The sequence below is a fragment of the Saccostrea echinata genome, unplaced genomic scaffold (assembly GCF_033153115.1).
Source record: "Saccostrea echinata isolate AGI-Se365-2 ecotype Australia unplaced genomic scaffold, CSIRO_AGI_Sech_v1 ptg000009l, whole genome shotgun sequence".
In the NCBI taxonomy this organism is placed as follows: Eukaryota; Metazoa; Mollusca; class Bivalvia; order Ostreida; family Ostreidae; genus Saccostrea; species Saccostrea echinata.
This window is the reverse complement of record NW_026889758.1, coordinates 5,068,198-5,083,533: the sequence shown is the minus strand read 5'-3', so window position 1 is coordinate 5,083,533 and position 15,336 is coordinate 5,068,198. Positions and strand designations below refer to the sequence as shown.

The 15,336-nt window shown below is 34.8% G+C and overlaps 1 protein-coding gene across 2 annotated transcripts; it reads right to left on the bottom strand.

Annotated features, from left to right (window-relative positions):
• Positions 1 to 85: 85 nt before the first annotated feature.
• LOC133181652 (calmodulin) lies at positions 86 to 12,598 on the bottom strand. Of its 2 annotated transcripts, none has more exons than XM_061316207.1 (5): positions 12,349 to 12,598; positions 7,340 to 7,370; positions 7,082 to 7,225; positions 5,070 to 5,312; positions 86 to 834 (listed from the first exon to the last, which is right to left on the bottom strand). In XM_061316207.1, the coding sequence occupies exons 1-5, from the start codon at positions 12,349 to 12,351 to the stop codon at positions 806 to 808; spliced, it is 450 nt and encodes a 149-aa protein (XP_061172191.1). In that variant the 5' UTR covers positions 12,352 to 12,598; the 3' UTR covers positions 86 to 805. The 2 variants fall into 2 exon arrangements, with proteins under 2 accessions (XP_061172191.1, XP_061172190.1); XM_061316206.1 differs by lacking the exon at positions 86 to 834 and adding an exon at positions 930 to 1,267 and having other exon boundaries at positions 12,349 to 12,592.
• Between the last annotated feature and the right edge of the window lie 2,738 nt (positions 12,599 to 15,336).

Genomic DNA, 15,336 nt, shown 5'->3' with positions numbered 1-15,336 from the left:
TAAAAATACCATGGAATTAGAACTCTTTAGTGTACAGTGTATATATAGTCCTCAATTAACAAAAAAAATTAAAAAAAAACCTGTCTTAATTTACAACATCATTTATTCAGGATATCATGTTATGAAGATATAAAACAACATGATAGGTGACATAACAATACTTATACACCTGAAGTGCATTCCTGAACTTGAAAGATGAAAATTGGATGAATAACGAATAAATTCTCTATGAAGGTAGTTTTCTTCAGTTTTGCGTTGTTTGGTGCACTAGCGTAGACAAAATTTTAAAATGCATAAAAACTATCATAATTTAATTAATCGAATAGATTACTTATTTCATACATGAAATAACTTCAAATACTTCAATGACATAAAGTCCAACTGGTAGACAATCCAGTCTTTTGAATGAGGGAATTCATATACAGTTATGGTAGTAAATAAAAATATAAAATAATCAATGATAAATATATCAATAAGAAACAATAAACATAATCCTTTATACCACTGGAATTATAATACAAATTCAAAGTGAACACCTTACTTGTTTTAACTCCAAGTCATAAAGTACAACAGGCAGAGCTAAAGTTGCAAGAAATTAGAATGTAGATTTAATCAATAAACTAAGTACAGAATAGGTACTGAATTGCACAATATGACTAGCTACTTAATGTACACAAGATGTACATAAAAGAAGATTTCAAAAAAGTGGAAACTGCTCATTAACATCTTTTGAACACAAATGTTTTTACCAGTTCAATAATACAAAACCAAAGGATAACAGAATATACCAAATTACTATTCTTTCTCACTTTGAAGTCATCATCGTAACAAATTCTGCAATGAATAAAAGAAGAACATTTGACTATCCCTCAACAATTTGCTCAAGTAAAAAGCTGTCTTTTGAGTAATTCAGAAATTAATGCTTACTATTTAGTATTTACTGTGCTTTATTTGACATTGAGGCAAGATGCATAACTGCACCGAGACATAGCACCTTAACTAATAACAATATCAACAGTTAGGAAGGTACACATAAATAACTAGCACTAAGTAATGTTCTTTGATCCTCAGAGCAACACAATAATAAGAGTGAAATAATGGTAGAATGTCTTTAACCGTAAAGCCTAGCTATACAAGCAGTTGCCATTCTTCTAACACCTGACATGCCATATAGCTGCAGTGACATTCATTCTGATCTATAGGTCCAACAAACTAGGCACACTATGGATGGTAGTTATCTACTTTGATGTCATCATAGCCACAAATTCTGAAATAAAAACACACCACAAAACTCAGCATCATGCATTTACATGGGATCATTATTAATAAATTATTCATCTCAAAGTCATCATGGTTTGAGACTTTCAAGATGTTCTGACGTACATAAATGGAACACAGTATATCAGTTCTCAACCAGGAACATTCTCAGGCAGACTAAAAGATGTCCCCAAATAGGCCATGAGCCTGGGGGCCACCTAGCCACCCAGAAGCTCTTGGGTATACATTGCAAAACACTGCATTCTGGGCATTTTCTGTCATTTTTCACTTTGAAATTTTTTTAGGGGGAAAATTATTACAAATGTTATTAAAATTGTTACCTACTCTTATCAACATCCTTTACATTTTTGTTATTAATTCACATGGTTGTCTGCAAGACCCAGAGGGTCGGGGAATTTCTCCACCTATAATGACGTAAAGCCTCGGATATTCTGCTATTTTCCCTTAACCCCGTTAAGGGAGGAACCCCAAACCCGTCTACTCTTTTAAAGTCCCTTGCTATTTCAATTCTTAGGGACAACCCTGAAAAAAATCAGATTTTACTGGCCCCCTTCAAAATTTACAGGGAATACACTGTGAACTGGTGCATTTCTGTACACATGTACACTAGACAGATTTGATATTTATTGCTACTTTCAATCTAAAAAGAATCATGGCTTAATTGACCCTTTTTGGTACAGGGTCCCGTACCCTTTCAATTGGTGAAAATTGGTGAAACTGAATTTAAAATTAAGTTTTACTGTTGAATAAACAGATACTTTGAAGGCTTATTCCCTATTTACATCTTGATGAATCATTAAAATTTCAAAATTCAAGTTTTTCTTAAAATAAAAAGCACTGAAAAATTCAATCTGCATGTCATTTGGAGTTAGGTATTTTTGTCTAAATTTTTGGGGAAGAGTAAATTTTCAATTGGGACAGGGTCCTTTACAGGACCTGGATGTAAAGGTTATTAATTATTATTAAGCCCTGAGGGTCTTAAGGAAACCTTTGATAAACCTCAACAATCTGTATTTTCCCAGAAACAAAACAAAACAAAAAACAAAAAAGAAAAGAAAAACATAGGTAATCAAAGATTACGAAGCTCACCTCGACGAAGGTTATCTATAAGTAAGGCAAATCTCACATCATATTTTTTCTAGTTAGTGTACATCCCAAGATCAATATCTATACAAGTTTGGTTTAAGAAGGACTTATAATTACTTGGAAATAGACCTGCTCAAAAAACTTTAACCTGGTCACTCATCTGGAAAATCTAGGTCAGATTCAGCATCCGAAGCAAGTGTGTAGTGTTCATCCCTAGATGCATCATCCATGCAAGTTTGGTCCAGGTAGGGCGTATAGTTACTTGGGAATGGACCTGCTCCAAAAACTTTAACCTGGTCACTCATCTGGAAAATCTAGGTCAGATCCAGCATCCGAAGCAAGTGTGGTAGTGTCCATCCCTATATGCATCATCGATGCAAGTTTGGTTCAGGTAGGGCTTATAGTTACTTGGGAAAGGATCTGCTCCAAAAACTTTAACCTGGTCACTCATCTGGAAAATCTAGGTCAGATTCAGCATCCGAAGCAAGTGTGGTAGTGTCCATCCCTAGATGCATCATCCATGCAAGTTTGGTTCAGGTAGGGCGTATAGTTACTTGGGAATGGACCTGCTCCAAAAACTTTAACCTGGTCACTCATCTGGAAAATCTAGGTTAGATTCAGCATCTGAAGCAAGTGTGGTAGTGTCCATCCCTAGATGCATCATCCATGCAAGTTTGGTCCAGGTAGGGCGTATAGTTACTTGGGAATGGACCTGCTCCAAAAACTTTAACCTGGTCACTCATCTGGAAAAATCTAGGTCAGATCCAGCATCCGAAGCAAGTGTGGTAGTGTCCATCCCTATATGCATCATTCATGCAAGTTTGGTTCAGGTAGGGCGTATAGTTACTTGGGAATGGATCTGCTCCAAAAACTTTAACCTGGTCACTCTTCTGGAAAATCTAGGTCAGATTCAGCATCCGAAGCAAGTGTGGTAGTGTCCATCCCTAGATGCATCATCCATGCAAATTTGGTTCAGGTAGGGCGTATAGTTACTTGGGAATGGACCTGCTCCAAAAACTTTAACCTGGTCACTCATCTGGAAAATCTAGATTAGATTCAGCATCCGAAGCAAGTGTGATAGTGTCCATCCCTAGATGCATCATCCATGCAAGTTTGGTCCAGGTAGGGCGTATAGTTACTTGGGAATGGATCTGCTCCAAAAACTTTAACCTGGTCACTCATCTGGAAAATCTAGGTCAGATTCAGCATCCGAAGCAAGTGTGTAGTGTTCATCCCTAGATGCATCATCCATGCAAGTTTGGTCCAGGTAGGGCTTATAGTTACTTGGGAATGGACCTGCTCCAAAAACTTTAACCTGGTCACTCATCTTGAAAATCTAGGTCAGATCCAGCATCCGAAGCAAGTGTGGTAGTGTCCATCCCTAGATGCATCATCCATGCAAGTTTGGTCCAGGTAGGGCTTATAGTTACTTGGGAATGGATCTGCTCCAAAAACTTTAACCTGGTCACTCATCTGGAAAATCTAGGTCAGATCCAGCATCCGAAGCAAGTGTGGTAGTGTCCATCCCTAGATGCATCATCCATACAAGTTTGGTTCAGGTGGGGCGTATAGTTACTTGGGAATGGACCTGCTCCAAAAACTTTAACCTGGTCACTCATCTGGAAAATCTAGGTCAGATCCAGCATCCGAAGCAAGTGTGGCAGTGTCCATTCTAGATGCATCATCCATGCAAGTTTGGTCCAGGTAGGGCTTATAGTAACTTGGGAATGGGACTTGCTCCTAAAACTTTAACCGGGACGCCGACGCCAACGCCGACGCCAACGCCGGGGGTATAGCATAAGCTCATCTCGACTCTGCGAGGTGAGCTAAAAAAGGATTTTTAAGTTCTGGAAAAAAAAAAATGATCGTGTAGGGGCAATATTAAGGGATCAGGCAGAATACATCAAACAAATCAATTTTAGTGTTGGCATAAGATGAACAATTTTAGTGTTGGTGTAAAAAGTATACTGATAAATTTTGATTATTACAAAAGTGAATCAAAAAATTTTAAACTGTATTTTTTCTTTTTCCTAAATTAGGATTTATTTCTCCCATCACTCATGCCAAAGTTTTGTTTTTTTTTTGTTTTTTTTTTTTTAAAAATTCACTTTAATAAAGCCCCCTGTAGTGTGGTTTTTTTTTTTTTTTTTTTTTTGCCCTTGTGACTTTTATAACAATTAGAACTATGAAATGTTTCATCTTTTTATCGCTTGAGAGGGGAAATCCCATTCTTGAAAGATTAAATGGACTGTTTTCTTTTTTGCACTTTTATTCTCTGTCCCAGAGCAAAACAATATACACAGCAGTATGAGCACCCAATCCCAAAAGAAAGCATCACACATTCTGTTCTTAAGGAACTTTATCATCACTCCAGAATATCATTTACAAGGTATCATGCAAGTAAGCAACATGCCAATAGATACATCAGTCTATCATTATATTTTCTAATATATGCACAATACATAATGATCTGAACCATAATGACTTTTTCCTAGTAACATCAGCACTACATTACCTCAATGAAAAATCTAAACAAGATGACAATTTTCATCACCAATAAACAGCTTATTTCCGTGATACTTGTGAGGTACAAGTTTTTTTTTTTGGTATACACTTGTATCAATCCTACTTTTTCAAGTAGCTAAAATGGTCTTTATGGTTCAGAACAACAATAAGATCTAATCCTGTCATTTTTAACAACATACCTTCATAATTAACTTGACCATCGCCGTCTATGTCTGCTTCTCGGATCATTTCATCCACCTCTTCATCTGTGAGCTTCTCTCCTAAGTTTGTCATTACATGCCTCAACTCAGCTGCACTGATAAACCCATTGCCATCTTTGTCAAATACTCGGAATGCTTCTCGAATTTCTTCCTCACTGTCTGTATCTTTCATCTTTCTTGCCATCATTGTCAAAAACTCAGGGAAGTCTATTGTTCCATTTCCTATTTAGGACAGGGTAAGATCTGTATATAACCATCAGATTTCAAGAGAGAGAGAGAAAAAAGAGGCCCATGGGCCGCAACTCTCACCTGATTAGCAGTTTTTCTTCAGATTTCCAAAAAGATTTTTACGTTCACATGAAAAATTTCAACTCCATATTGTACCTCCCTCTAAATCTAAGGGTCTCTGAATCCACACAACACTGGGATGCTTCAATATCAATATGATTAACTTGGCACTTGCAGTTATTAATAAGTACAGCCCAATATTTTCTGTGCACTTTGGGGATGTATTTCACCACTTTCCAGCATTGGTTCATCAACTACCTTTCACTCCCTAATTCTAGACATATTCTATAACCAATATTATATGTATATTTTATCCATCTCCTAACCCTTTCGTCATCTCTACAGACCAATAAACTTGCTTGTTGTGAATTTTTTGCCATCCGACAATAAATATAAGGAATAAATGTCGGGGGGGGGGGGGTTGGGGGGTTATGATAATAAAGCAGTTTACTTTGGTATTTATGCAAATTATCATGGGAGCAAACTGCTTGATCATAAAACGAAACTAGAGATACTGCGAGCAGTGAGCTCATAAAATGATACCCTTCACTCTTATATGAGTGTAATGGCAAAATTAGGGCTGTCATGGTTACCCGAAATAATCGAGAACCGTGGTCCAAGTTGTTCAGTTCGGTTTCGGTTTTCCATTTTTCCAGATTTCGGTTCGGGTCTGGTTTATATATTAGCATCTGTTCAATAAAAAAAATGGCGTCGAAATCAAAGGAATGATGACTATAACAGTGATAAATAAACATCACAACTGAAATCTACTTCATTCCATGACAAAACAGTTGTCACAGAAGTATTAGATAATTATCAAAATGACCAGGAATGGTCAGGTTGTGGCTAATAGACCAAGTAGTTCTACACACCAATGTCTAGACGTTCGCATGGTTAAGACTTGTTTTCAATGTAAATTTAATGTAACAAATAAAGATTTTTCAAGTTAAATTCATGAAATTAAGGTTTAAAATAGATGTAAATAACCGAATCGAAAAACCTGAAACTGAACGGAAAATTTACAGAACCGACCCGACCCGAAAAATTTTGGAACCGTGACAGCCCTAGGCAAAATCATTTTTTATCAATGGAAAGCCCAAATATCTGATCAAAACATGAAGAAGGTGGTGCACAATGGCATTGTGTAATAAAGATTTTGTGGAAATATTAAATTTTATTTCGTGGCAAAAAAGGAATTGTGGATAAGAGATGGGGAACCCGAGCATTATACAAAGAATGTCCGTTTTGCTATCGGAAAACTGAAATATATGTATGATCAAAAAGTCGCACTGTGGACAATGAAGTTTTTTTCTCTGAGATTATAATAAAAGATTTTTTTACCAAGTGAACAAAAAAATTGAGGACCCCAAAATATCAATGTGGACTAGCAAAACTTGTTAAGTTGGAGCCCACATGGCCCCTAAGGTTTAAAATGTTATTTGCAACCCTGGCAAGATCATAATTACATCTAATAAAATGGAACAAACCAAGAAATTTTTACCATTTTAACCACAACATGCTACAATAGAATGGCACCTTTGTATTTTACACATTTTTATAGTTCACCAGAATTTCCTCTGTCGTACGGTTATAGACATTTGTAAACGCATTGACTTTAATGAAAAGGGTCCCTTGGAATCATTATAAAACTTTTCAAAATGAATCGCTGCTAATGCAAATGTTAGAGAACAGGAAAAAATTACCATCAGCATCTACTTCGTTGATCATGTCTTGAAGTTCTGCCTCTGTAGGATTCTGACCCAGTGACCTCATCACGGTGCCAAGTTCTTTCGTTGTAATGGTTCCGTCTCCATCTTTATCAAAAAGACTGAAAGCCTCTTTGAATTCTACAAGTAAACATGAAGAAATTAAAGAAATGATCAAATAATCTAGTTTAACAATGCAATTCTTTCATTGATTCTACCAGTTTTCTTATTTTGTGGACTAACCCATTTACATACCTGCAATTTGTTCTTCTGTTAGTTGATCTGCCTGGAAAATATAATATTGCAATGTGAAATAACCATGAAATTAATTTAAAAAATGATAATAAGAAAAAAAACTTAAATTTGTAATATTATTTCTGGTAATATGTTATGTTTATAAGACTTTTAAATTTTTTCTGAGATTCTTCTAGAGGATTTAGCTTAAGGACCTTCTATACACTAGAGGAAAATTTTTTTGAACATCAAGAAAATTATAGTGTGTAAAGGTGTAAATATTGAGCTTATCTACCACATTTTCAACAGAGGGTACATTGCATTTACCCCCAGGAAAAATGTTCAAAGACAATGAAGTACTGATGAACAGAAATCACTGTTGTTTACTTAAGTGGACAAAATACCAAATGAAGTGCTCAATCTATTCATCTTAGCATATTAAAAAGCTATGGATGCTTGCTTTGATTACAAATTAAGTAATAAAATGTACATTTCAATTGATTTTATTTTTGATCAAAGGGCAGATAACTCTATCTGCATAAAAAGAACTCTTTAGTGTGCAGTGTATAGAGGGTTCTTAATTTACATCTAAAAAAAATGCCAAATTATCTATTAAAAAAAAAATCTTTTTTCATCCAATTTACATGGGTTTATAGCATACTTACAACACCTAAAACTTTAGTCAGACATCTTTAGTGTGGAATGAGAATCAACTATATATATATATATATATATTCCAGTAATTCAAGTTGATATGGTAAACAGTGTGCACCAAAAGGACTACCCAAATTCCTGAACACCAGTACTAATTACAAAGAGCTAGGTTCACTTTATGCATAAAATGGCCCTGTCCTTATACTCAATTAATTGACTATCACCCTCTGTCGCATTTCATATATCAAAATAAAGTAGAGACTTAGTGTTTTCATTTCCTATAACAGAATTTCTTTTTTAGAATCAAGGTATTGGAAAATAGGCTTTGAGAAAATGCGATGTTCTTAAATTTTGCAGAAAACATGCGCATTTGACTACCTTCAGCAAAGAATTAAAATATGAGCACAGCCCACGATCCAAATATTAAAACATGTTTTGTGATCTTCAGAAACCTATCTTTTATTATGTAATTGCATATTTTGGATCAGAGGTTGTGCTCTTTATGAAATATTGAAAAAATACCTCAACTTCTGGCCATTTTTAAGGGAACTTACAGGATATGAGGAAAATGACGCATTTTATGACATCATGATGCATTGACTAGAGAGAAAGTTATGTCATGTTCAATAAAAACACGGCCACTAAGAGTCCAAGTTATAAATACTGCATTTTCAATCAAAACTGAGCAGTTTCAATTTTTCAGAAATTCTCAGGGCCAAAAAAGACCCTTAGTGGATGTTGCTCTTTGATCAGACTGAGAAAATGTGTGTCCGAACTACCCCAAGTAATCTAGTGAAAATTTAATGCATTTTAATTGATCTCTTCACAAAATCATTGAATATCAATTCCTCCCCCTCCTCTCTCTCTCTCTTTCTGCATGTGTTTGGATTTTTTTCTTGAACTTTTGCAGAACTATTTATTTTGACCACTGCTGGAGTTTTATAATTCTTTAACATTGGAGGTAAAATAAGCTATCAAAACAAGGTTCTGGTTTATAATATTCACTTATACTTGCATGTTCAATTAAAGAACTAATAATAAAAAGAGCACTCTTTGACAGTGAAAAGTGGTTCAACAAAAATATATAGTATAACGGAGAACAGACAATGTTCAACACATTCACGAATAAAAGATTATTGCTTTATTATTCTTAGTTAAAGATGAACACGACTCATAAATAGACACACACCATATTAGTTTCCCCATCGTCTGTATCAGGACTGCGGTATATAAACCCTTCACATTTGTTACACCTGCTTTTTACCTGGTCACTGCTGCGTGTAGTATTGTGTATACCTTACATTATCTTTCTGTTTACATTTTATTTCATTGAATTTGCATTTGTGTTTCACTCATTTGTAATGCACTGACCAGTGCAATTGATTTTGAATATATCTTTGGTAACTATTTGTCCTGAAGTGGCAGAGACGTACAGAAGTCATTTTTGTCACACCCCATTGCTCCAAGTTGTGACTAAAATGGTCGTCTTTGCGACCAAAAAATTGATTTTGTGACTAGAAATTCAAACCAACTCGCATTTTCGCAACTGAAAAAATTTGGGCCGGTGACGTCCATTTTTAAGATTGCGATTGAGATTTACGTTTATCAAGAATCTCTATCAAGAAAATGTTTGAAGACATATACTTTTATGAACTTTATAAAGCTCTTGGACTTGCCTTGGATCACGTAATGTTATGACAGCGTGTTGTAATAGTGACTTCTTATACAAAGTTTGACACATATACGTCCCTGATAGAATCAATGGCATCTAAACGTCGTTAACTTTCTAGAACCTAACCTTGTTATTGAAACTTTGGTCAATTGCTTGCATACCACAACTAATTAAGAGTGTTTTGGTGGCATTAATAACAACTGTTTAATGGGCTAGGTATATAGTAATAAGGAATCATGAGAAACAGCTGGCAAAGTCCTGTCTCAATAGATGATTTTAATTCTAGGATCAGAATACTTGACATGTTCTTCTGTGTACTGTACTACCATAAGGTGGTTGTAAAATATTTCCTTCAACCTAGCAAATTGTTTCTAGTCACAGTAATAAGTAATCCTTGATATATTAAGGACATGCGCAACATACCTTACCTACTGATAATTTTTCAAGATATTCTTAATTTAAGATTATAGTGCCTTCAGAAGTTCGTAGATGAAAAATCAGTATGCATTACCAGGGGTTTTGAAAAGATATCAACTGATGAAAATTCTTGTATAATTCAAAGAAAAATATACAAAAATTACTAAACATATATTCTAGATGTTCTATGTATCCAAACTTGTTTTAGAAGAAGTGTACAACAGCATATATAGACATTAAAATGTAACACACAGATCCTTTAAGTATTGGAACTCTTCAACTCCATTGAAAAAGAAAATAAAGTTCAAACTATGTTGCATATGTCCTTAATAAAAACATGATACTTTTATGGGTGTTTGTTCCTCGTTTTACTAGTGTTATTCACAAAATGCTTTCGTCATGGCGAGTGAAATATTTGTTGATGGCGACAAGAAATTCTGAAATGGCGACCATAAAATTTTTTAGATCACCATTCAGCAACCTGAGAGTAAGTGTGACTTGTGACTTGCACCCAAGTCTATCATAACAATGAAACAGACATCTGTTCAGGTAAACTCAGTGAAGCAAAATACACTGAACTCTGGACAAAACTGAGGCTTATATAGTGACTGGCAAATGACTGTATTGAGAAGACTAATATGGCAGACAAAGATATCTCTCTTTTTTATGAATCGTGTTCAGCTTACATCTGTAAACAATACAGGCTATTGCTGTTTTCCACTACTAGCCTGATTGGTCAGTCCTGAAAAAAGTTTTTTTTACACAAAATAAAATTTATCAGATCAGCTGGTAAAAAAACTGTTATGATTCTAGGATCAGGGTTCGACACTAACTTTTTAGGCTTGAGCCGGCCGGACTAGTGCTTCTTTACTTTTACTAGTCTGCATGCAATTTAATGAGTCCGAGGAAACATCAATGTTTTGTAACATTAATTTAAAATAAACATTTCAATATACGTTCTTTATACTTTTATTAAATAAACAAAGCATTTACGTGAAAGGGTTTATTCCACAGCACAGATTCGTTGAAATCTCGTGATCAACGAGTACGATCGTATTCCCCGATATCCTTCTTCTTATCTTACATTACATCCAAAATGTCTGACATCTTTCTTTTAGTTGTGATATAAATTATGATCGCTAAAACGTTTTACTTCATATCAATCAGTCGAAAAATTAAGCGCTGACTCGAAATTGTCTAACTACCCGCCAAGAAGCTAGAAAGCTAAAAATAAATGCGGGGTTTTCCAGTAAAAGTTGTGGAGAATCAGACATTGGTAAATTATTCATATCGTTTTCCAGGAATTTTTATTGGTCCGTTCGGACTAATAAGCCACAGATTTTATTAGTCCGAATAAAAATGTATTAGTCTGAGACTAACAGACTAACATTAGTGTCGAACCCTGAGGATGGATAGCTTGTAAATGTAGATCATGGTATTTTGTTAACCACCTATTTAATCTTTTATGAACTTCACAACAATCTGAGCACAATTTAAAAGTTCTGGTTTTACCTAACTGTTGGCTGACAAAAATTCTGAATACACATTTTACAAATCTGTATACTGCATATGTTAGCCCCTGTGCATATACTAACTGATTTTTAATGTTTATGACATTTAATTTCAAGAGAAGGCTATGATCCATCTTGTGTCATGCTTTGAATATGAACATTAACAACGGATGCATGAATAAAAGTATCAGCAAATAACAATTTTGTTTGTTAGTACATTCATAATCACAATCAACAGGTATTCTTTCCAACTTTTATAGATAATATCTATTCTCCAACGTCTATTAATCCAGGAAGTCACCTGGCTTTACTACAGCAATATTTGTCTGGTGTGCTTGAAACTCAATGAAAATCTTTGTAACCTGAGCCTTACAATAAAATTTCAGAATTTGCAAACTGTTGAAAAATTGTCAAATGAATAACCGTTACAAAATAGTTATTTCCAAGGATCTCTGATCTCTAGTCTTAGATATCAAGTACCGACAATCTCATATCATATGTACATAACGTTAAAAATACGTGTACTGCAATATACATGATGTCTACGTCTTTAATGCACATTATGTTTTCTTCTTCATTTAATATATTATTTATATTCATGAAACAGTATCTCTGCTCAGAACATTGTCAATATTTGTCATCATGTAAACATTTCGCCGGTTAAGACTCGTATGGGCTGCATTAATCCAAAAATAATCAACATTCTTCAACATAAAGATCTCTTTGGTCATTTCTTTTCCTATCAGGTGGTTCGATGGTTAAAAGTAACTACTTACCATAGTGGATAGAAATGAAATTTAAGCGGCAACCCGACAATCGTCGTGCAGATGATGATCTAAGTCGATGGTGTATTCCTACACGCGAATGAATTTCTTCCTGTTGTGAGGATAACAGCAAAAATATTTTTTTCCAAATAAAAATTTAAGAAATAAAGAAACAAAATATAAATGCCTCCTTATGTTTCTTCCAAATTAAGCTCGAAGGTCGTAGTGAATTTGAGGAACTATTTTCACTTACTAACATCAAAGTCGCGGGAAGGAAATTAACCGGTATCTTCGATTTCTGTGTAACGCACGTTTTCATTGGCCAACTCTCACCTGCAATGCGACAACGCGCACTGCGGCAGATGTAAACACAATCCATACTGTACGTATGTCGCAGGAGTAAAAACGTCATGAATTTGATGAAATCAATTAACTTCGGTATATTTGATATGTGCAAAATAACACACACAGTCACCCGAGACATTATTATATGTCTTTTTTATGTAGATTAATTCAGGTCTTTAGGGCCCCTAAATATTATATTGCGAAGTCGTCAGACTCGTACAAGTCTGCTCTAAAGTATATTCTAGGATCTCCTATGTGAGCTGTATTGCAAGAAGTTCAAGTGTTGTAAAAAAATTCAAACTTTTGTAGATTAAGTATGTTAATCTCAATAAATTTCAAACATTTACTCAAGAGAGAGAGAGAAAGTTGGGGGAGGGGGTAAACAAGTGTCAGAAGCAAATTGAAAGTGGGGGGGGGGGGCTAAACCAACAGAAAAGGTAAGCCCCATTTTCAATGCCTATAACATTTCTATCTTTGCAAAAAGTGGGGGCCTAAGCCCCCCCCCCCGATTCCGACGCCCATGGGGGTATATTGTTTATACTAAGAAAATCATGAAATATTAATCCATTTTGAGGATAACTTACGAACGTCACTTTGCACAAATTCGGTGATATCCAGTGGATATCAAGAGCGTAGCGGCTACGTAGCATCTAGGTGAAAAGCTACGCTCTTGAACGGAGAGCTTGCCTAGCCGCTAGATCTACGTAGGGAGAGCTGGCATAAATATTTATGCTAAGTACCAAATCCAAGGTGGCCTCCTTAGTAACAACTTTGCAATGCACACGATTTTAACAAAAAGGGACATATTGTTTAATGAATTAATTAAATGTAAATTTACATATATAAATTTTGTATATTGAAATAAACTCTGGTCCAAAAATAAGTTTTTCATAACATATTTTTATTCGAAATTTAACACTTAGCGACTAGATTAGCTGTCCGTTCAATAGTATACAGTTAAAATATATCATTGAGGGAGTTAGCAAGATTCCAGTTCCCCAAGGCCAGGACTATTTCCCGAGGCGAAGCCGAGGGAAATAGTCCTGGTCGAGGGGAACTGGAATCTTGCTAACTCCCTCAATGACATACTTTTAACTGTTTTATTATACCCATGGGCGGATACAGGATTTGTGATTAGGGGGGGGGGGCGTGGATAACTTCGTTCAGGCAGGGGGTCTGGGGGCCGCCTTAAGGCCCCCAGGGGACCAGGGGGCGAAGCCCCCGGAAGCTCCTGCGTTTTCGTGAATTTTAAGAGTAAAACCAGACACAAAAATAGTGGTATTGATTAGCTATGTACACTACGATATTTCACTTTTTAAAAAAAAAAATACATACACAAACAAACCAAAAAACAACGAACAAACAAGATCAGATTTTAAAAATAGCATTTTACCTAGATATACCAGAAGTTACAAAAATCTGAATGTTTTTCAAAGTACCGCTAGGTGTAATTTCGACCGATTATTTTTTTTATATTTAGATTTGTTCAAGTATGTCACTGCCTATTACAAGTATTATGCTCAACTTTTACTGGATCCATTTTCCTTCGGAATACCTTTTATTGTTCAGATTAAATTGTATTATATGTATTATTCGTCATGATATAAAATAAATGTGTTCGATTTACAAGATATGCGTGTTGGGTAACTTCGACCGCACAGGGGGTATTTTCGATCGATGTGCAAATATAAACGAAATTATTCGCGTCACTTCTAATTTAAATATATATATATATATATTAATTTAAATTATTCTGTTGTAAAACATAAAAGATTGTGAAAAAATGCTGACAAAAAAGAAGTAATTTTCAAAATGTACCTAATTTGAAGACATGAAGTGCACCAGGTGCCTAGAGACTGATTTACCGATTTGTCAAGGCATGCTACAAATGACATGTACATATATGCGCAGGCATCTAAACCGCATGTAAACAGAACAGATGATTTTTTCACTGTTATAGAACTAGTTTCTACGGAGTATTCTTATACATAATACTTATCTTAATAATTTCTTTATACGGACGGTGGTCATGATTTTTTTCTGGTAACAAAAAGTATTGCGTCTTTTTCATTGGTCGAACTGAGATACACAACTGTACCCGCTGACGCCGTATTCATGCATGGGTAACTTCGGCAGATTTCTGTTCAGCTGATTTGCATTTTATTTGTAAAAAATAAATACTATAAATTAACAAGAGGCCCAAGGGCCTTAACGGTCACCTGAGTATGATAAAACAATTTCAAGGATGCATAGAGTATAAAATGAATTGAAAGGTGAAGCTTTGTTGCCCAAAAGCAAGAAAAATAGGGTGATCATGATCAACAAAATAATTGGTCTTAATATTCATTAACAGTTCATAAATTAGGTTCTAATCTGTTCCCCATTTATCACTATCACTATACAGTATATTAACAAATTATCAATGCTTCTGTACTATTTTAATCCTTTGTTGAAATCTCTTACATTACCATCTCTTGGTCTTTGATGAATATTTAAGAAGACAAGTTATTTTTGTCTCATTTTTATTTATCTACTACTTACAAGTCTATCTGATCATTAAAACTATGAAAGTACTTTTTGTATTATACAATAAAAGTTTTTGCATAATTCTCTATTTACCTTTCAAGTACATTATTTACAGTGATAAATTATCAA

Excerpts from the sequence above, each read along its gene's own strand:
- LOC133181652 (XM_061316207.1), bottom strand. Across the intron at positions 7,226-7,339 it reads AACAGAAGAACAAATTGCAG|AATTCAAAGAGGCTTTCAGT; the intron begins GTATGTAAATGG and ends GTTTACTTGTAG. Across the intron at positions 835-5,069 it reads TGGTCAAGTTAATTATGAAG|AATTTGTTACGATGATGACT; the intron begins GTATGTTGTTAA and ends TATTCATTGCAG.